Genomic DNA, 20,436 nt, shown 5'->3' with positions numbered 1-20,436 from the left:
GACCGTCTCATCTAACTCATAGCTTCTGTTGGCCTGTGTGGTCAGTTACCCCTCAAACTTGTATCTCCACGTTCAAATGCCTGTCTGAGACCTCCTTTAGGATGTCCCAAATGCACCCTAGACTCAGTATGGTTCCCTCTTCCCAGAGTACCTGTTCTGATGAGCAGCAGGGCAGAAACCCAGGAGCCCTACCTGCACCCAGCATTTCCTCTCCCTCCTTGGGTCCATCACCAAGGCCTGGCTGATTTCAAGCCCTAAATCTCTCAAACCCATCCACCTCTTTGTCTCTACTATTGCTGCCCCCATCACCACTCCGCCTCTCTGCTGGATGACTCTAGGGGCCTCCCAAGGGCTTTCCACATCCCCTTTGGTCCCTCTCAAGTCATTCTCCTCACTGCAGTTGGAGCTTTCCTTTTCTTTTCTTTTCTTTCTTTCTTTTTTTTTTTTTTGAGACAGAGTCTTGCTCTGTCGCTCAGGCTGGAGTACAGTGGTGCGATCTTGGCTCACTGTAACCTCTGCCTCCTGGGTTCAACCGATTCTCCTGCCCCAGCCTCCCAAGGAGCTGGGATTATAAGCGCCCACCATCACACCTGGCTGATTTTTATATTTTTAGTAGAGACAGGGTTTCGCTATGTTGACCAGGTTGGTCTCGAACTCCTGACTTTAGGTAATCCACCCACCTCAGCCTCCCAAAGTGCTGGGAATTACAGGCATGAGCCACTGTGCTGGACGGATCTTTTCAAAATGAAAATCTGTTCATGTCACATTCCAGCTTCCACGGCTCTCCATGACTCTCAAGACAAAGTTCTACACGGTGTATCTGCAGGTCTACCCCGGCTGCCTCTCTGTTCCTACCTCATATCCTCCGCCTTTATGTTCTTGGATTCCCTGTACCCTCTCACTTCCAGGCCTTTGCATGTGCTGCGGCCGAGGCCCAGAATGCTCTTTCCAGCAACCCCCCTTCTGCCACGTTAGCTCGGGCTCAGCTGGTTCACTGCCCCCTAGACCTGTCCTGACTCCCTGAGAGGCTGCTCCTGGTGGTGTGCTCTCTTCGACTTTGTCCTGATTCCTTCTTTCTTGTGCCCATCGCCCTCCCAAACACCACATTCCATGAGGGTAGGAGGATAGTGTCCTCTGCCACAAGGCCTTAGCACAGAGTCTTCCTGGCTTTTCGAGAGCACTCAATATGTGTTTTTTCAATGAATGAGCAAGCCACGTTAGAATAGGAAATACAATAGTACAGCAGGTCCTCGAATAATGTGGTTTAGTTCAAGGTCGTGTCATTATAATGTGGATGAGAAAAAAAAAAAAACAATCGATTCCTGGCTGGGGCCACTGTGTGGAGTCCGCACATTCTCCCCGTGTTCTGGTGGGTTTTCTCTGGGTACTCCAAATTCTTCCCACATCCCAAAGATGTGCATGTTGGGTTCACTGGCATGTTTATAACGTCCCAGTCTGACTGTGGAGGTGTGTGTGAGTGCGCCCTGTGATGGGAGGGCGTCCTGTCCAGGGTTGGTTCCTCCCTTATGCTCTGAGTTGCTGGGAGAGGCTGGACCTTGAATGGAACTAAATGGATAAATAATTATCTTACTTGTTTTGATGAATCTTTCTTAAATGTATGTATAGTTCACATTTATTTCAATGTTTCATATTAAGAGTGTTTTGGTCTTTATTTTGAAGACTGGAGTTGGGCACTGTGGCTCATGCCTATAATCCAAGCATTTTGGGAAGCTAAGGTGGGTAGATCACTTGAGGTCAGGAGTTCGAGATCAGCCTGGTCAACATAGCGAAACCTCATCTCTACTAAAAAATACGAAAATTAGTCAGGTGTGGTGGTGAGCGCCTGTATTCCCAGCTACTTTGGACGCTGAGACAGGAGAATCACCTGAAGCCAGGAGGTGGGGGTTGATATTGTACCACTGCACTCCAGCCTGGACGACAGAGCGAGACTTTGTCTCCAAAAAAAAAAAAATCTGGTAATGGTTTTTTGACCAGAAATATGCTGTAGTAACTTAACTCTTAATTTATATCAATTAGCCTATGGTAAGTTGGTTTGTAATACATAGATTCACTTAAAGTCACGGTTTCCAAGAACCTATGGATGATGTTAAGTGAAGATGTACTTTGCCTACAACTGAGGTAGCTGTGCTGTAAAACACACCCTTTTATTTGTTCTTAGGGCAATAGTGACAAACGTTTGATCTGATCAAAGTAGATACTAAAAACAAACAAATAGCTCCACCTTGTGGAGTAATCTGCCTAAGTCATGACTCTGGAAGATGGGGGGGAATTCACAGAAGTGTAGCCCAGAGAAGGTAAGTGAGTCACACAGCATGTGGTAGGCCCAACTAGGACTAGCCTCGCAGGCTGCACACTTCCCTGCCTAGTACTTCCCTACCACACTCTGCTCCTATCTCTGTGATTGAATCCTGATCCACTTAAGACAGGGAGCTGGGAGATCCCTTAGGCCACAGAGACCCCATTCCTCTCTGACTCTGGCTGGGCAAGGGCAAGTCAAGAGATCTTAGCCCCTTCAGTCTCAGCGGGCTCAGCTCAAACTAGCTGGGTCAGAAGAGAAACACACCCATCCTTTCCCCATCCCCTTCTCCACCTAGGCCTGGCAGTGCCTACTCATCTTTCGAGTCTACTTTAGATGTCTCCCCAGGAATCTTCCCTGGCCACCCCTGATGATACCTGACCAGCCTGGGTCAGGTCAGCAGGCTGACAGCCAACACAGCATTGTGGTTAAGAGCATGGCTCAAGAGGCAGACCACATGTATTTGAACCTTCATTCCATCACTTACTGGCTGTGAGACCTCAGGTTGATTACAGTACCTCCCTGTGACTCCGCTGTCTTCACTGTTAGGCTAGTTATCAATTTATTTCCTCTCTATTCCAAATTCACTCTTCATCGCCTGCTCTGTGAAAATGCATCTGGCTCCAGGATAGAGCCCCAAACTCCTAAGCTTGGTGTTGAAGGGCCCGGACCCCATGCTACATCTCCAGCCTTATCTCCTCCTGTCTTCAAGCTACCCTGCTCCACTGGGCACGGTGGCTCACGCCTGTAATCCCAGCACTTTGGGAGGCCGAGACGGGAGGATCACGAGGTCAGGAGATCAAGACCATCCTGGCGAACATGGTGAAACCCCGTCTCTACTAAAATACAAAAAAATTAGCCGGGCGTGGTGGCGGGCGCCTATAGTCCCAGCTTCTAGGGAGGCTGAGGCAGGAGAATGGCGTGAACCCGGGAGGCGGCGGAGTTTGCAGTGAGCCAAGATCGCGCCACTGCACTCCAGCCTGGGCGACAGAGCGAGACTCCGTCTCAAAAAAAAAAAAAAAAAAAAGCTACCCTGCTCTGCCTGTCCCTGACAACAACCATATCCTCCATAGCCTCAAGCATGCCACTCTGGCCACTGCCTTCTATCTTCTCTAACTCCTTAGCCCTACTATAACCACAAGCAGGCCCTCCATGCTGCCAGCAATCCAGGCTCATTTCCTGGTCCGCTTATCCTCCTGCTCTCCTGCACATACCTTCTCCTCAAGCCTCTGTGCTCCCCTCACTCCCAGACCATGACCTTGCTTTCTATCTCACAGAGAGGATGAAAGCAGCAGGAGACAACCCCCACAGCTCCACCACCACACCCACCAACCCATTTACTGCTGTGCCCACATGCTCTGCCTGCCCTCCTGTTCAAGGTTAAGGATCTGCTCTTCTGTACAAGGCCAAGCCTTCCCCCAGCACTACAACTCACCCCTCCTCACCTCCTCCAGATAAGGCTCCAGCAACCTGGCCCCTGGCCTCATCAGTTTCTCTCTCTCTAATGGATCAGTCCCATCCACACAGTGCAAGCCTGCTGTGGTCTCTCCCAAGGACTAACATTTGAAACCACATTGTCCTCCAGCTATTCTCCCATTACACTGCTCTCTTTGAAAGGAAAAGTCTTCGAAAGGGCTGTCTACACTTGCCACATCCACTTCCTTTCCTCTCATTCTCTGGAAATCCAATCTTTTGTTCCCAGCACCCCGCCCCCCAAAGCAGCTTTTATCAAGACCACCAGTGGCCTCAACATTGCTCGGTCCAGCAGTCGATTCTCAGTCCTCACCTTCTTTACCTCCCAGCAGCGTCTGACAAGCCGATCGCTCCCTCCCTACTTCCTCTAAAGCTTTCCTCGTGTGGCCTCTGGGAAACTCTTGGGGTGGCCACCATCATGCTGACTGCTCCTTCGGCGGGTTCTTGCTGCTTCCTCCTCAGTCCTTCAACCTCTATCTCCAGCCCCATCCCAGGCCTCAGTCCTCAGACTGCTTCTATACCTGCCCAATGCCCCAGGTGACTGTGTCCTATCTCACGGCTTTTGGTGCCTTCTACATAGGTATGGCTCTCACATTTACAGGTCCAGCTTCTACTTCCTCCCTGAAGTCTAGAGTCAAATATCCAGCTGCCTCCTTGACATCTTTACTCTGATGTTCACCAGGTGCAGGAAAAAACTCTTGATGCCCTCTCCAAGGATTTGAAAAAATGACAGTCCCATTCTTCCCGACACTCAGGCCAAAAGTCTTCTAGTCATGCTTAACGCTCCTCTCTCTCTCACCACATCTGCTTCCTCAGCAAATCCCACTGGCTCTACTTCCAAAAGAGAACCAGAACCTGACCATTTCTCACCAGATCCACTGTCATCGTCTGGTTCAAGCCACTATCAACTGGCACACAGATGAGCACAGCAGCCTCCACCTCTGTGTCCCTGCTTCTGGTCCCCGACCATGCTCCACACAGCAGCCAGATGATCCCTTTAAAGTGGTAAGTCTGCACCTGGAATCCCAGCTACTCAGGAGGCTGAGGCAGGAGAATCTCTTGAACCCAGGAGGCGGAGATTGTGGTGAGCCGGGATCACACCATTGTACTCCAGCCTGGGCAACGAGAGCAAAACTCCATCTTAAAAATACATATATACATAACGGATGGGTGCGGTGGCTCATGCCTGTAATCCCAGCACTTTGGGAGGCCGAGGTGGGCAGATCATGAGGTCAGGAGATCGAGACCATCCTGGCTAACATAGTGAAACTCTGTCTCTACTAAAAATACAAAAAAAATTAGCTGGCGTGGTGGCGGGCACCTGTAGTCCCAGCTACTTGGGAGGCTGAGGCAGGAGAATGGTGTGAACCCGGGAGGCAGAGCTTGCAGTGAGCCGAGATCGCGCCACTGCACTGCACTCCAGCCTGGGCGACAAAGCGAGACCCCATCTCAAAAAAAAAAAAAAATACGGATGGATGGATGGATAGATAGATAGATAAAAATAAAGTGGTAAGTCACAGCCTGTCACCCTGCTCTCCAGGTCTCTCAGGGTAGGTGCCAAAGCCCTTGTGAAGACCTCTGAGGGTCTCAGTATCAGGCCTACAACTCTGACCCCATTTCCTCACACTCCCCAGCCCCAAATATGCTTCCAACTCACAGCCTTTGTACTTGCTGCTCCTTTAGCCTGGAACGTTCTTCCTTGGGATACACAGATGGCTCCCTCATCTCCTTCAGATAATTCAGGAAGACAGTATCCAGGCCATGTGAAATAGCAAATGCACCCCATCTCACCCCGGGCATTCGTTAACCACATTCCCCTTTTTTCTCCACAGCCCTTGTCACCACCTACCATATTATATATTTTTAAATTGACTGCCTGTCTTCCCCAGCTAGAATGCCACTCCCAGGAGAAAAGGGCTAGCCTGCTTCCCCAAGGGGCAGGATGCAATAGATACTCACTTGATGCCGAATGAACAAATGTGGTATGCATCTGAGCTTTTGCATAAGTTCGTCCCTCTGCCTGGAAGGCCCTGCCTCAGCTGGTCCACCCAGCAACTAACTCATCCCACAGCCTCCACCACCTCTCTGCCGAGGCTGGGTCAGGCTCCCCTCAGAGGTCTAGAGCTCATTATGCTTCTTACCACTATAACAGTAACACTGGATTGGAACTGTTTCCCTGCTGCCTTCCCCATCAGACTGTGAGCATCTGAGAAGCTGGGACAGGGCAAGCCCCCTGGACAGGGACAGTGGTTGGCACACAGCCTGATATGAGTTGACTCTAGTGATGGGTACATAAGAAGCAGAACTCAGAACTCTCACCAGCATGGAGGGAGTGTGTGAGGGAAGTCGAGCAAATCCGGGGCTCCTGCGAGACAAGCTCACGTGGGATATCAAAAAGTGAGGAAAATCTCGGAACTGTCCCCAGCCAGCATGTAAAGAAAGTATGTTGCTGCTGTGGTTATGTCCAAGTAGACCACATTATGATAAAGCTGGACTCAACTTATCATGGCACCCATTCTCTCTGTGGCCTACACTGTCACCCTCCTCCTGCGTTTAAGTGAGGCATCTATGACCTGCATAGCAAGAAGAACTGGCGTCACAGCAATAAAGCATCTCTATGGGTGACCCCTTGCTGGGAAAGGCAATTTGTCATAGCCTTGAGTGTCCACACATGTTTTCTTGCTGTATAAACCAAGACTGGAAGATTGTGGCTGTTCTTGATCTGGGCCATTTATCAGGGTAATGATTGCAGCAAGCAACCTTGGGGGATGTGTCATTTCAGCTGGGCATGCAGGAGTGGCAGCTATCCCACTGAGGAAACCACATTCCCCACTCTGCCACATAAAGCAAAGCCACTGGCTCAACAGGACCCTCGATTCACAGGTTCCCCCAAATACTCAGGCCTAGCCCACTGTAATTCAGCTAATATAAAAGCTAACAGTGTTGTACAGAAAAGAGTTAACACAGCCGGCCTGACTCCTATCCTTTGAAAGGCCTGCTTCCAAGGTTAGCCCTTGGCAGACATCTGGGAACTTGCATTTCAGGAGGGCCCCCACCACCCTAACTGCTAACAGTGGTTCACTGTGCCAAAACTGTTTGTGCAAACAATATGCTTTCTGCTGAATACTTTGCTCCTAGGAGTTTGCCATTTTGACATAAGTTAGGCAAAAGTACCCACATGACTAGCTCCCAACAAAACTCAGACACTAGGTCCCTCATGAACTTTCCTGGTAAAAAACATTTTAAACATGTTGTCACAACTAATTGCGGGAGGAATGAAGCACATCCTGTTTGACTCTACTGGGAGGGGACTCTGGAAGTTAAGCCTGTTTCCCCTGGATTTTGCCTGATGCACCTTCTCCCTTTACTGATTTTGCTCTGTATATTTTCTCTGTAGTAAATCGTGGCCATGAATACGACCATATACTGAGTCCTGTGAATCCTCCTATTGAACCATCAAGCCTGGGAGTGGTTTTGGGAACCTGACACAGGTGTCCATGAGCAGCAGCAGTCAGCCAGCCCCAGTAACAATGCTGGTGGACTAAGTGCCATAAAGGCCAGTCAGACAATGGCCTGAATTAAAACCTATCACCCTTGCAGTGGATGACACTCCTTTCTAACCACTATGCATGTTATATTCTTACTGACTATTGTCAGTGTCCTGGTCATCCGGAGATTACAAAATGGCAGATCAAAGATACCTACCCCACTTTTTTTATTTATTTATTTATTTATTTATTTATTTATTTTGAGACAGAGTCTTGCTCTGTCGCCCAGGCTGGAGTGCAGTGGCGCGATCTTGGCTCACTGCAAACTCTGCCTCCTGGGTTCAAGTGATTCTCCTGCCTCAGCCTCCCGAGTAGTTGGGACTACAGGTGTGCATCACCTCGCCTGGTTAATTTTTGTATTTTTAGTAGAGACAGGGTTTCACCATGTTGGCCAGGATAGTCTCAAATTCCTGACCTCAGGCAATCCGCCTGCCTTGGTCCCTAAGTGCTGGGATTACAGGCATGAGCCACCATGCCTGGTGATACCTATCCCTCTTTAGGGCCACAAACTATGGAAACAAATTGTGGTGACAAACTAGACAGCCTGGCTCACTCGTTTAGATGCCTATCATAAAGCTCAATCTCTGATAAGACCAAATGGAGTCAAACTGCTGATCAAGCCTACTTCATCCAGATCACTGCCACCTAAATATATCATTGTACTTGGCGTGGTAACATTACCCACTACCAAGGAGCGGCACAAAACAGAGGACTCTATATTTCTGGTTCAACTACCTGAGTCTCTGGTTGGAATGGTATGGCCTGAGATTGTTAGGATTGTGACCACTTGGCTGAGTGTCCTGCTGCTGATTTCCCTGCAGTGGCCCATGTGGGTAAAGATAAGAGATACAACAGGTCTCTATACATCTGTAAAAATGCCCTGGTCGCATTCATACCTGACATTTCTGAATGAAAGGTCTAGGTCATAGTAGGCAACAACTGGAGAAAAAGTGAAACTATAGATGCTGGCATAGGTGGCATAGAACATATGCTTTTTTTTTTGAGACAGTCTCACTCTGTCACCAGACTGGAGTGCAGTGGTGTGATCTTGGCTCACTGCAATCTCCACCTCCTGGGTTCAAGCAATTCTCCTGCCTCAGCCTCCTGAGTAGCTGGGACTACAGGCATGCGCCGTCACACCTGGCTAATTTTTGTATTTTTAGTAGAGATGGGGTTTCACCATGTTGGCCAGGACAGTCTTGATTTCCTGACCTCATGATCTGCCCACCTCGGTCTCCCAAGCACACATGGATTTTACAGCAATAATCCTGCCACCCGGGGAGGAAATACCTTAGATCCCAGAAAGTGCAGGGAACAATTAATGCTCTCTTTATCCCTTAGATCCATCACTGCCACCTGGCAAAACAATCCTAGGGTCTGCCCAAGCCCAGTGGCAGCTGCAGCTGTCAATATGGCCAACTGTTGGGTGTCTCATTCCCATCCACATGACAGAAAAACTCACATGGACATGTCAGTAATGAGCTATTCTGCTATGTCTAATGCCATCAAAGGTAGTTCTCAACAGTGACCTTGTGCAGACATACCAGCCAGCACAATTTTGTTTCAACCTGACAGATACAAATCCATCTGCTTTTCCTGATGTGTGAGTAGCCTTGGATTATACCATGTAGGGCAACTGAGGCTGAAGCTCCACAGTGACACTGCCCTCAGGCTCAGCTAAACGTTGTTCTGGTGACTCAAATCAAGTGTAACATGTTGGAGAGAATGGGTCATGAAATGTCTCCTTATGGGGGCATGAAGGTTGCTTGGGTCCATCTATTGCCCCCTGTAATTATTGGTAATAACATCAAAGATTGGCAGGTCAATCTAAACTCTCTTATATGGGTGGTCGTGGATAACAGATTGGTCTTAGACCATATCCTGATTATCCAAAATGAGACTTACTGGTCCTCCAGTACCTTCACAGCTGGTTGAGTCCAGGACCCTGATCAATATTGCAGGTTAGGTGCCAGGCACAGTAACTCACACCTATAATCCCAATACTTTGGGAGGCTGAGACAGGAAGACGGCTTGAGCCCAGGAGTTTGAGACCACCCTAGGCAGCACAGTAAGAACCTGTCTCTGAAAAAATAATAATTAGCTAGGAATGGTATCACACAGGCCTGTCATCCCAGCTACTCAGGAGGCTGAGATGGGAGGTCTGTTAGAGCCCAGGAGTTCAAGGTAAGCTAGGTGGGTAACAGAGCCTGGGTGACAGAGCGAGACCCTGTCTCTAAAAAAAAATAATAATAATAATGTAGGTTGGCCTTATCCTGCTATTCAGAATATAGTTGATAGTAGTCTGAATTAAATGAAGTATGAGACTAATTGAACAGATTTGGTCCTAGCCTCTATCAGTCAGATTAATTAGACTGAATAGCACATTTGTGTGAAAATTTGAGTTAAACCAAGCCATGGAGGGCTTGGGGCAGACTGGTGGCACAGCAATCCATCATGGCCCTGAGCATCCCTGCATATTCTTGCAGTGCACACCAAAGATACAAAGCCCTAACCACCCTTTACCTGGGCTGTGTCTCAGGACTGTGTTTACAGAGAGCAACCTTGAGGGGTGTGGTGATATCTCCTCCCAAAGAGCACGTTTGCTATAAAAAATCACGAATTTCCCCAGCTTGGCAGTTCTCAGCTGTGATGCACACCCCTTGTATGCACAGCGCCCACCTGGCCCCCTCTGTGTCACCCCCATGGGACTTGGGGAACAAGGTGAATCAACATAATCAGGCCAACCGTCTAGCAACTGCCTTTGCTGTAATACAGTCCAATATCTCTGACCTGTCAGTGTCCATGAAATAGTAGCAGGCTAGCTTGTTGGCCTGGAGGCAGAGTTAAATCCTAGACCCCTCAGACACCCAACATCTCTCCCCACATCAGGGACCAGCATGTGGTTTGACAAGTCCAGTCCTCCAGTCACCACAGCCCTTCCTTCCTGCCCCTCCTAGCCCTGCCACTTCTGATGCCTTCCTCACTCTATCGCATCTGTCCCTGTCCTATTATTTTTGAGACGGAGTTTCACTCTCGTTGCCCAGGCTGGAGTGCAATGGCACAATCTCAGCTCACTGCAACCTCTGCCTCCTGGGTTCAAGCAATTCTCCTGCCTCAGCCTCCTGAAAAGCTAGGATTACAGGCATGTGCCACCATGCCTGGCTAATTTTTTGTATTTTTAGTAGAGACAGGGTTTCACCATATTGGTCAGACTGATCTCGAACTCCTGACCTCAGGTGATCCACCCGCCTTGGCCTCCCAAAGTGCTGGGATTAGGGTCATGAGCTACCACGCCCGGCCTGTCCTCATCTTTTAACCCAAACTTACAGTTCTCAAAGCCCACCTTAGCCCCCTGGAATAAGAGCACATACAGGAGTGCGGGATGGAAGCTCAGTTGGTGCTAAGAGGTTCAAAGGCAGGGAAGAGCATGGCCTGACCTCCCTGGCTGCCCTGATATCCACCTGAAGTGGGATGCCTGTTTTGTGCTGGGATGGGTTTGTTCATAGCCACCTAACTACCCCCCATGGTTGGAGTTCACACACTGTGGAAAGACAGGGAGGCTGAGGCTAAGAGGGGAGCAGTGACTTGCCCACAGGCTCCAATGACTCAGTGATGGCTTCTGGACCCAGGCCCAGGCTGCCTGGCTCCAAGTCCAAAGCCACCCAAGGTCCCCAGCCCCTGCAGGCCTCGGTGTCCTATGGCCCAGCAGAGGCAAAGCAGACACAGGCATAGGCCCTGGCAGCTCACCTCTGTGCGGTCGATTTTAAATGGGTTCTGGAAGTCGGAGTCTTTCTCACTGATCCCCAGTTCCTGGGCCATCTGCAGATGAAGAATCACTCGTCATCCTCTGCCTTCTCCTGAGTCCTGCTCACCAGAGAGTCACTCCCTCCATGCTGGGACCCAGATTCCAGACTTGGGCAGATGTGGGCCAGGTGATGACCCCATGGGAACTGGGTGAGCACAGAACTCCTTGAAATGGGACCTCTGTGGCCCAAGATACCCTGAAGCTCCACAAAGAGAATGTAGCCAAGCACTGACGTTCAGGCCCGGCTGAAGGCAGATGTGAGGATCCTAGTCCACCACCAGACAGAGGGCTCCCGGGCCACCTCCACCCCAGTACTTACCAGGCTGAGGATGGGCGAGTGAGGCCCCTGGTTGAAGACGCCCGTCTGGTTGCAGAAACTGATGCCCCAGCGGATGAGGAGGTTCCAGTTGGAGTTGTGGTCAAAGTAATAGTGCACAATCCTTGGGAAGCGCAGCACCACATCGCCGAAGAAGGCCGTGTTCTCCACCACGTGGGAGAAAGCTGGCAAGAGGACTCTGATGAGTGGCCAGGGCAGATGTTCTCCTGGCTGCCTTGCTGGTCCCTGGCATCCTCCAGAGAATAGAGACATCCACCAAACCCACCAAGCAAGGAAGGAACAGTGCCTACTGACCACAGACTGCCAATCACATGTATAGTGCGAACTAGGGCCTTACATCCACCAGCTCACTGAGTCCTCATAACTACTTTTAGAGGGAGATGTGGCTGCTGTTCCCATTTTACAGATGGGAAACTGAGTCTCAGCAGCTAATGAGTAGCAAATCTGGGCTGCAAACCCAGGTCTGTCAGCCCAAAGGCACATCTTGCTGCTTAGAAGACTCATTTGCTATGGGGACCAGAGAAGTGAGTGTTGTTCTGCACACAGATGCTGATGTATCACATGAGGCTTTGCTGGGCTTGACCCCCCAACCAACATGTTATCGAAATGTCCAGTGCTGGCCCTGGTGTTAATATAACTAGAGTGTCTGTGAGACCTCAGGTCTCTTAGGATGGCCAGAGAACAGGCCAGCATTTTTCTTTTTTAATATTCTTTCCATTTTATTTCATTTTAAGTGCTTAAGTTCTTATTTTGAATGAACGAATGAATATAATTAATTAATTAATTAATTACTTTAGAGGTGAGGTCTCACTTTGTTGCCCCGGCTGATCTCAAATTCCTGGCCTCAAGTGATCCTCACATCTCGGCCTTCCAAAGTTCTGGGATTATTGGCATGAGCCACTGCACTCGGCCTGAAATTATCTTAGACTTACATAATACAACATAAAATTCATTCATTTGGCTTCCTCTAATGTTATCTTTTTTTTTTTTTTTTTTTTTGAGACGGAGTCTCGCGCTCTTGTCCACGCTGGAGTGCAGTGGCGAGATCCTGGCTCACTGCAACCTCTGCCTCACGGGTTCAAGTGATTCTCCTGCCTCAGCCTCCCGAGTAGCTGGGATTACAGGCATGTGCCACCATACCCGGCTACTTTTTCATATTTTTGGTAGAGAAGGGGTTTCACCATGTTTGGCCAGCCTGGTCTCGAACTCGAACTCAAGTGATCTGCCTGCCTCGGCTTCCCAAAGTGATGGGATTACAGGCGTGAGCCACCATGCCTGGCCAAGTGTTATCATCTTATATAACCAACATACAACTATCTAAACCAGGAAATTAACAGCAATACAATACTACCAACTAACTTAACAGACTTAATTTGAATTTTCTGTTTTCCCACTAATGTACTTCTACTGATCAACAGGTCAGTTTAGACTGAGCATTGTTAGTGTGCTGCAGGAAAACAGCCTGCTGCGAGACAAGCGTGGCGCCATCTTGAAGCCATAATGGCTGAGGTTTGACCGCTGCACACCAAAGTATTCTGCAGCAAGGTCTTTAAACAATGCCTGTAGCATAGATAACCCCTCAAAAAGATGATTATTTAACTTCCCCAGTGGTCACAAGTTTCACACGAAAGCCCGAGATGTCACCAGCTGCATGTTTTAACCTAAAAGCTTGCTGTATAAACAATACTTTTGGCCGCGTGTGGTAACTCACCCCTGTAATCCCAGCACTTTGGGAGTCCACGACGGGTGGATCACTTGACATCAAGAGTTCGAGACCAGCCTGGCCAACATGGCAAAACCCCGTCTCTACTAAAAATACAAAAATTAGCTGGGCCTGGGGGCACATGTCTCTAATTCCAGCTGAGGGAGGCTGAGGCACAAGAATCACTTGAACCTGGGAGGCAGATGTTGCAGTGAACTGAGATTGTGTCACTGCACTCCAGCCTGGGTGATGGAATGTGACTCTGTCTCAAAAGAAAAGAAAAGAAAAGAAAAAGAATAGTTTCTGTACAAGCATTGTCATCTGCAAAATAACAAATAAAGAATACTTTCTGGAGGTTGGGTGCAAAGACCACCATCTCATTTCTGCCTGAGACATGGCTTCTGTTCAGAAGTTCCTAATGAATGTTTCTTTCTGAGAAACTGGACCTCTCAGCTCCCTTGGCCTTGGAGGGTAGGTTTGCATAGACCTGCTCACCATGGAACATGTGTCCATCATGGTAGCAAGTCCCCCAGACCCAGGTTGGCCAAAAGTATAACTGTGTAAACAGCTCTAAGCAGTCCCTATAGGAGCCAGCCCCTAAGAGAGGGCCCAGGCAGCCCTCACCAGCACTAGCCAGGCCACGCAGAAAGATAAGTAGACTTCAAAGATATGCCAGCGTGGGTCTGAGACATGTCAGGCAGGGACCCTGGGGCTTCAGAATAATCTTGAACCTCAAAGAACTCAGGAAGTCAGCTTGATTCAGAGGGAAGAACCAAGGCAAATTACTTGTACTTTTTCATATAGAAAGTAGAGAGAACAGTATCTTCCCCCAGAGTTATGGTGGAGATTAGAGTTGATGGTTGTAAAGTGTCCACTATGTAATATACAAGAGCTGCTCCTATCCTCTCAGTGTAATCTAAGAAATGCTATCGTGGCCAGGTGCAGTGGCTCACGCCTGTAATCCCAGCGCTTTAGGAGGCCGAGGTTGGCAGATCATAAGGTCAAGAGATTGAGACCATCCTGGCCAACATGGTGAAACCCCATCTCTATTTAGAATACAAAAACTAGCTGGGCGTGGCAGTGTGTGTCTGTAGTCTCAGCTACTTGGGAAGCTGAGGCAGGAGAATCACTTGAACCCAGGAGGTGGAGGATGCAGTGAGCTGAGATCACACCACTGTACTTCAGCCTGGCGACAGTGAGACTCCGTCTCAAAATAAAAAAAGAAATGCTATTGCTAAAATGTAGCCAGTTAACAAGGAAGGCCACTCACAAAACGCCCGTCTGCCCAAGGGGACCACTTGGAAGGTGCCACAAGAGGGCACTTCCGGGGAGAAAAAAAGAATGACAAGAACAGGAGAGGAGGAGCAGCTAGAGAAGATCGGGTGGTGCCGAGGACAGGGCAGTGTAGGGCAGACCATACCATCCTTTAGCTTCTCGTCCTGGGGGAAGGGCCCATCTGGGAGCACATCAGCAGCGGTGAGCACTGTCCGGGAGTCCTCCAGCACCTGAGGGAATCCCACCAGGGCTGAGTGGCTTCACAGTGCCCATAACAGACTGCTCCCGTCCCCATTTATTTAAACCCCACTTCAAGTCTTATGAGCGTGCAGTTTCCTTGTCCCTGAACACCATCCCCTTAGAGAACTCCTATTTACCCATCAGTGCCCAGATCAAAGACTGGACCTGCCAGGAGCTGCCCCCTGCCTGCACACACCTTAAAGAGCCCCTTGAGCATGACATCAAGGATCTTGTACTGCTGATGGATGTCGTTCAGCTGTGCCAGGTTCTTCAGTGCCAATAGCTGCTCCCGCCGCTTCACCTCAAACATCTTCTTGTCTGGGCAGCATTAAGTTAAGGGGCTGGCATCAATAGCCCTGCCTGGACAATCGAGCAGTCTTGTCTCAGAAGGCTCATTCCTGACCAGCAAGTATCTGCAAGGGTCATGGATGCCCAGGGCTAGAAGCCTCCAGGAAATGAACAAACTGACAAGTGCATGGCCCTGCAAAGCACCATTCATCCAGTTCCCATGGTGCTCCACACCCAGAAGCCTGAAACCAAGCCTCCAGACATGACTCCTGCCTTCCCTCCGCTGTGGTCTTCCTGCCCTCTCCACAAGCATTCACTGTTCCAGAGCCTCCACCTCTCCACTCATGCTGCACCCTCTCTGCCCAGAATGCCCCCCACTCTCTTCTAGGAGTTTCTATTCTTTCAAGGCCTGGCTCAAAAATCATCACACAGTGTTTCCCCTCCTGTGCCCATCAGAGCACTGGTCACAGAATAAAATGATCATTTGTTTGGATACTTTCTCCCCCTAGGCTTATGGACACCTCAAACCCAGGGGACTCGCTGTAATTCATCTTTGTGTCCCTGAGGCCTGGCCTGGAGCAGGTGGCCCAGTTCACCAGGGTCCAGATGGGCCAGTAATCCAGAATTCCTGAGTCTCCACCCAGGATCTTGCCCACAAGGTGCCAGGCCATGCACAGTCCTCACTGAGCCTTTGCAGTCTAGAGATGGGCCTTGTCGTCTCCATTTACCATATGCGGAAGCTGAAGCTCCGGAGAGACCTGACTTGCTCAAGGTCTGGCTAGAGCACCTCACTTTTTCTCCCTGTTCCCCTCAACTGGGCCTGCTTATCCCTGGAATCCCCGAGTAGAGAAACCTCATTTATAGACCCCTCAAAGACAGCTCATTAACTACCAACCCTAGAGGATACAGATCTCCAGGCTTGGGTCCAGGGAAGTCCTCAAGGTGCCTGTGGCTCCCGTCCCAGACAAAAGCAAGACAAAGAGGAAGGCCAGGAACTGAAGAAGGTCCATATCCAAACCTCTTGCGCTGGAAGAATAACCCAAAGAAAGAGAGTGAGACCCAGAGATTGGTGTTACATAAAATAGAGGGCAAAGGTGAACAGCAGCTTCCCCTGAAACAGCACATCCTCCGAATACTAAGAACCCAGCTTTGGGGAGCCCTGAAGCTGCAGCTCCTATCCCAGGGCCAGCAGGCACACAATACAGACCCATGGGATGCTAGGAGGTGGGGAGGAAGATAAGTGTGAGTAACACAAGGACACTTAGAGCACTGGGTCAGCGGCTAAAGCTCTGGGCTGGAGCCCGGCCCCCACCCCTGACTCTGGGACCTGGAGCAGCTTGCCCAGCCTTTCTGAGCCTCAGCCTTCTCAGCTGTAGAACAGGAATAAGGAGGTCACCTCCCTGCTGCAGGGAGGGAGGTCTGGGTGAGGCACTGTGCCTGGGGAGGAGGGGCTCATCAACAGTATTCCCTCCACATCCCCTATCTTGGCCTCCCAGGAAAGCATCTGGTCAAGGAAGCCCAGGCAGAGGAGATGTGAAACTTCTGGGGTTTTCCTCCTTCCTTGACTTTTGTCATCAGAAAGGAAGAAGGGACAAAGGGCAGGGAGGAAGGCAGGGCAGTCTCAGAGTAAGGGGACTTGCTACTCACTCACTCTGGAACCACAGGTACTACATACAACACCTGTTCATATTCAGGCAACATGCCACAATTATTTATTTATTTTGATTAATTTTTCTTTTTTTTTTTTTAAGATGGAGTTTTACTCTTATTGCCCAGGCTGGAGTGCAACGGCACGATCTCGCCTCACTGCAACCTCTGCCTTCCAGGTTCAAGCGATTCTCCTGCCTCAGCCTCCTGAGTAGTTGGGATTACAGACATGCGCCACCACGCCCAGCTAATTTTGTATTTTTAGTAGAGATGGGGTTTCTCCATATTGACCAGGCTGGTCTCAAACTCCCAACCTCAGGTGATCCGCCCGCCTTGTCCTCCCAAAGTGCTGGGATTACAAAAGTGAGCCACCGCACCTGACCCTTTTTATTTTTTATTTTTCCTTAGTAGAGATGAGGTCTTGCTATATTGCCCAGGCTGGTCTCCAACTCTTAAACTCAAGATATCCTCTCGCCCTGGACTCCAAATGCTGGGATTACAGGCATGAGCCACTATGCCCGGCCAACACAATTATTTATTGAGTACTACGAAGTTCACTTTCCTGGTGATTCCCAGGACATACATTACTGCCTTCCACCCTTCCTCTTTCTCCCCTTGAAAGGATGCATCTTTTCACTTGGTTGGGGTGGTAATTCTTTTAACGTTTTTGTTAGCTTTTGTAATTTTTTTTTTTTTTTGAGACAGGGTCTTGCTCTGCTGCCCAGGCTGGAGTGCAGTGGCACAGTCAAGGCTCACTGCAGCCTTCACCTCCCAGGCTTAAGCCATCCTCCCACCTCAGCCTCCTGAGTAGCTGGGACCACAGGTGCATGCCACCATGCACGGCTAATTTTTGTATTTTTCTAGAGGTGGGGTTTTGCCACATTGCCCAGGCTAGTCTTGAACTCCTGGGCTCAAGTGATCCACCCACCTTGGCCTTCCAAAGTACTGGGATACAGGTGTGAGCCACTGCACCCGGCTACTGTAGCTTTTTTCTCTGGTTCTAACTCTGCTGTTATGGCCTGACACTCAAATATTCTGTCTTGAGGGCCTAGAAAAGCAATGTTTTCCTTTAGTATAACTTGATTCTGTACTTTAGGCTTTTCTTGATGTGCCTGAATTGTTCCATTTAACCAGGAAATTTCTCATGCTTTTAACTAAGAAACAGGTATTCCCCAGTTGAAGGTACTAGTTTTTGTTTTGTTTTGTTTTTTTGAGATGGAGTCTTGCTCTGCTGCACAGCCTGGAGGACAACAGCACGATCTCGGCTCACTGCAACCTCCGCTTCCTGGGTTCAAGCGATTCTCCCTGCCTCAGCCTCCCACGTAGCTGGGATTACAGCCACCCACCACCACACACAGCTAATTTTTGTATTTTTAGTAGCGGCGGGGTTTTGCTATGTTGGCCAGGCTGGTCTTGAACTACTGACCTCAGGTGATCTCCCGCCTCGGCCTCCCAAAGTGCTGGGATTACAGTCGTGAGCCACCGTGCCCAGCTGGTGCTAGTTTTCTTATTTACATCCCACTATAACATGATGGAAACTCATAACCTTGGACACACTCTTCCTGTGTCTGATGAAATTCACAACTTTTTCATAAAACCTGAGCTATGAAAGGGTTAAGATTTTTTGTTTTTACACCCTTGTAACCTTCTGTATTGCTTGTGACACATAAATAACAAATTGACAAATTTCCTTGTCCACTGCTGATTATAATGAACTTCCATCAGATTTTTAACCATGGGGTCAGGCGTAGTGGCTAATGCCTGTAATCCCAGCACTTTGGGAGGCCGAGGCAGGCGGATCACAAGGTCAGGAGATCAAGACCATCCTGGCTAACACGGTGAAACTGTCTCTCCTAAAAATAAAAAAAATTAGCTGGGCGTAGATGCATGTGCCTGTAATCCCAGCTACTTGGCAGGCTGAGGCAAGAGAATTGCTCATACCCAGGAGGCAGAGGTTGCAGTGAGCTGAGATCACACCACTGCACTCCATCCAGCCTGGGCAACAGAGAGAGACTCCGTCTCAAAAAAAAAAAAAAAAAATTAATAGTTTAAAAAAAAAAGATTTTCAACCATGGTTGTTCCAAGTCTTTGTCATCCCTGGTTCTGATTCTTCTCTAAAAGCATTTGCAATCAGATTCATAAAAAGACTCTAACAAGTAATCTTAAATACAAGTTTCTAAAAGTTAAAACTTTAAGATCAATGAACTAAATAAAAATTTTTCAGAACTCTAATGAAGAAACTGATGAATTCCTGATGAATTCTAGTCAAAATCAAACAGAACTCAATTAAAAACTGATGAAGAAGGCCTGGTGCGGTAGCTCAAGCCTGTAATCCCAGCACTTTGGGAGGCCGAGACGGGCGGATCACGAGGTCAGGAGATCGAGACCATCCTGCCTAACACGGTGAAACCCCGTCTCTACTAAAAAATACAAAAAACTAGCCGGGCGAGGTGGCGGCGCCTGTAGTCCCAGCTACTCGGGAGGCTGAGGCAGGAGAATGGTGTAAACCCGGAAGGCGGAGCTTGCCGTGAGCTGAGATCCGGCCACTGCATTCCAGCCTGGGTGACAGAGCCAGACTCCGTCTCAACAACAACAACAACAACAAAAAACTGATGAAGATAATTTTCTTTTCTTTCTTTTTTTTTTTTTTTGAGACAGGGTCTCCCTGTCATCCAGGCTCACTGCAGCCTCAACCTCTTGGGCTTAAGCAAGCCTCCTACCTCAACATCCTGTGTAGCTGAGGCTACAAGCACATGTCACCATGCCCAGCTATTATAATTTTTTAAATTTTTTTGTAGAGGTGGGATCTTGCTATACTACCTAGGCTGGTCTCAAATTCCTGAGCTCAAGCAATCCTCCTGCCTTGGACTCCCAAAGTGCTGAGATTACAGGCATGAGCCACCCTGCCAGGGTAATGTTTTTATGACATATATTTGAAACATTATTGGTTCTTTACTTGTTTTGTTTTCTAAATTTAAGGAAACTTTTTCTCTTAAGCTATCCATAGTTTACAGCAATTCCTTAAGAAACACTTTTGTAAAGAGAGGTGGAAACATTTACATTTCCTCCCTATTTAATCCATCTAAAATTTGAAAACTATTCATACGTATTCTTTTTGTTTTGTTTTGTTTTTAGACAGGGTCTCCCTCTGGAGTGCAGTGGTATAATCATGGCTCACTGTAGCCTTGACCTCCCAGGCTCAATCAGTTCTCCTGCCTCAGTCTCCCAAGGGTCTGGGAGCACAGGCATGTGCCACTACACCTAGATAATTTTTGTATTTTTTAGTAGAGATGGGGCATGTTTCCCAGGCTGATCTTGAACTCCTAGGTTCAAGTGATCAGGCTGCCATGGCCTCCCACAGTGGTAGGATTACAGGCGTGAGCCACCATGCTGGCCTATTCATGAATACTCTTATGGCAATGTGGTTATTTGCAAAAGTCCAGTAAGACTTTGCGCTCTCTCTCTTTTTTTTTTTTTTTTTTTTTGAGGTGGAGTCTCGCTCTGTCGCCTGGGCTGGAGTGCAGTCGCCGGATCTCAGCTCACTGCAAGCTCCGCCTCCCGGGTTCCCGCCATTCTCCTGCCTCAGCCTCCCGAGTAGCTGGGACTATAGGCGCCCGCCATCTCGCCAGGCTAGTTTTTTTTTTTTTGTATTTTTTAGTAGAGACGGGGTTTCACTGTGTTAGCCAGGATGGTCTCGATCTGCTGACCTCGTGATCCGCCCGTCTCGGCCTCCCAAAGTGCTGGGATTACAGGCTTGAGCCACCCCCGGCTTTTTTTTTTTTTGAGACGGAGTCTCGCTCTGTC

General features: G+C 48.9%; 1 protein-coding gene across 5 annotated transcripts in view; it reads right to left on the bottom strand.

Annotated features, from left to right (window-relative positions):
- Positions 1-20,436, bottom strand: part of CCDC134 (coiled-coil domain containing 134) — a 30,862-nt gene that overhangs the window by 4,653 nt on the left and 5,773 nt on the right. For 4 of the 5 annotated variants that reach the window (XM_017894129.1, XM_017894128.1, XM_017894127.1 and 1 more), the window contains exons 2-6: positions 15,893-16,011; positions 14,894-15,015; positions 14,603-14,687; positions 11,463-11,644; positions 11,086-11,157 (exon numbers count right to left, since the gene is read on the bottom strand). In XM_017894129.1, the coding sequence (XP_017749618.1) occupies positions 11,086-11,157; positions 11,463-11,644; positions 14,603-14,687; positions 14,894-15,015; positions 15,893-15,995 (564 nt within the window). In that variant the 5' untranslated portion in view covers positions 15,996-16,011. Of the gene's footprint in view, positions 1-11,085; positions 11,158-11,462; positions 11,645-14,602; positions 14,688-14,893; positions 15,016-15,880; positions 16,012-20,436 lie in introns of those variants that run through there. The other variant, XM_017894130.1, reaches the window with a different exon arrangement.

This window comes from Rhinopithecus bieti, unplaced genomic scaffold (genome assembly GCF_001698545.2).
Source record: "Rhinopithecus bieti isolate Rb0 unplaced genomic scaffold, ASM169854v2 scaffold_25304, whole genome shotgun sequence".
NCBI lineage: Eukaryota > Metazoa > Chordata > Mammalia > Primates > Cercopithecidae > Rhinopithecus > Rhinopithecus bieti.
The sequence above is the reverse complement of the archived record's forward strand: the minus strand, read 5'-3'. Positions and strand labels throughout refer to the sequence as shown.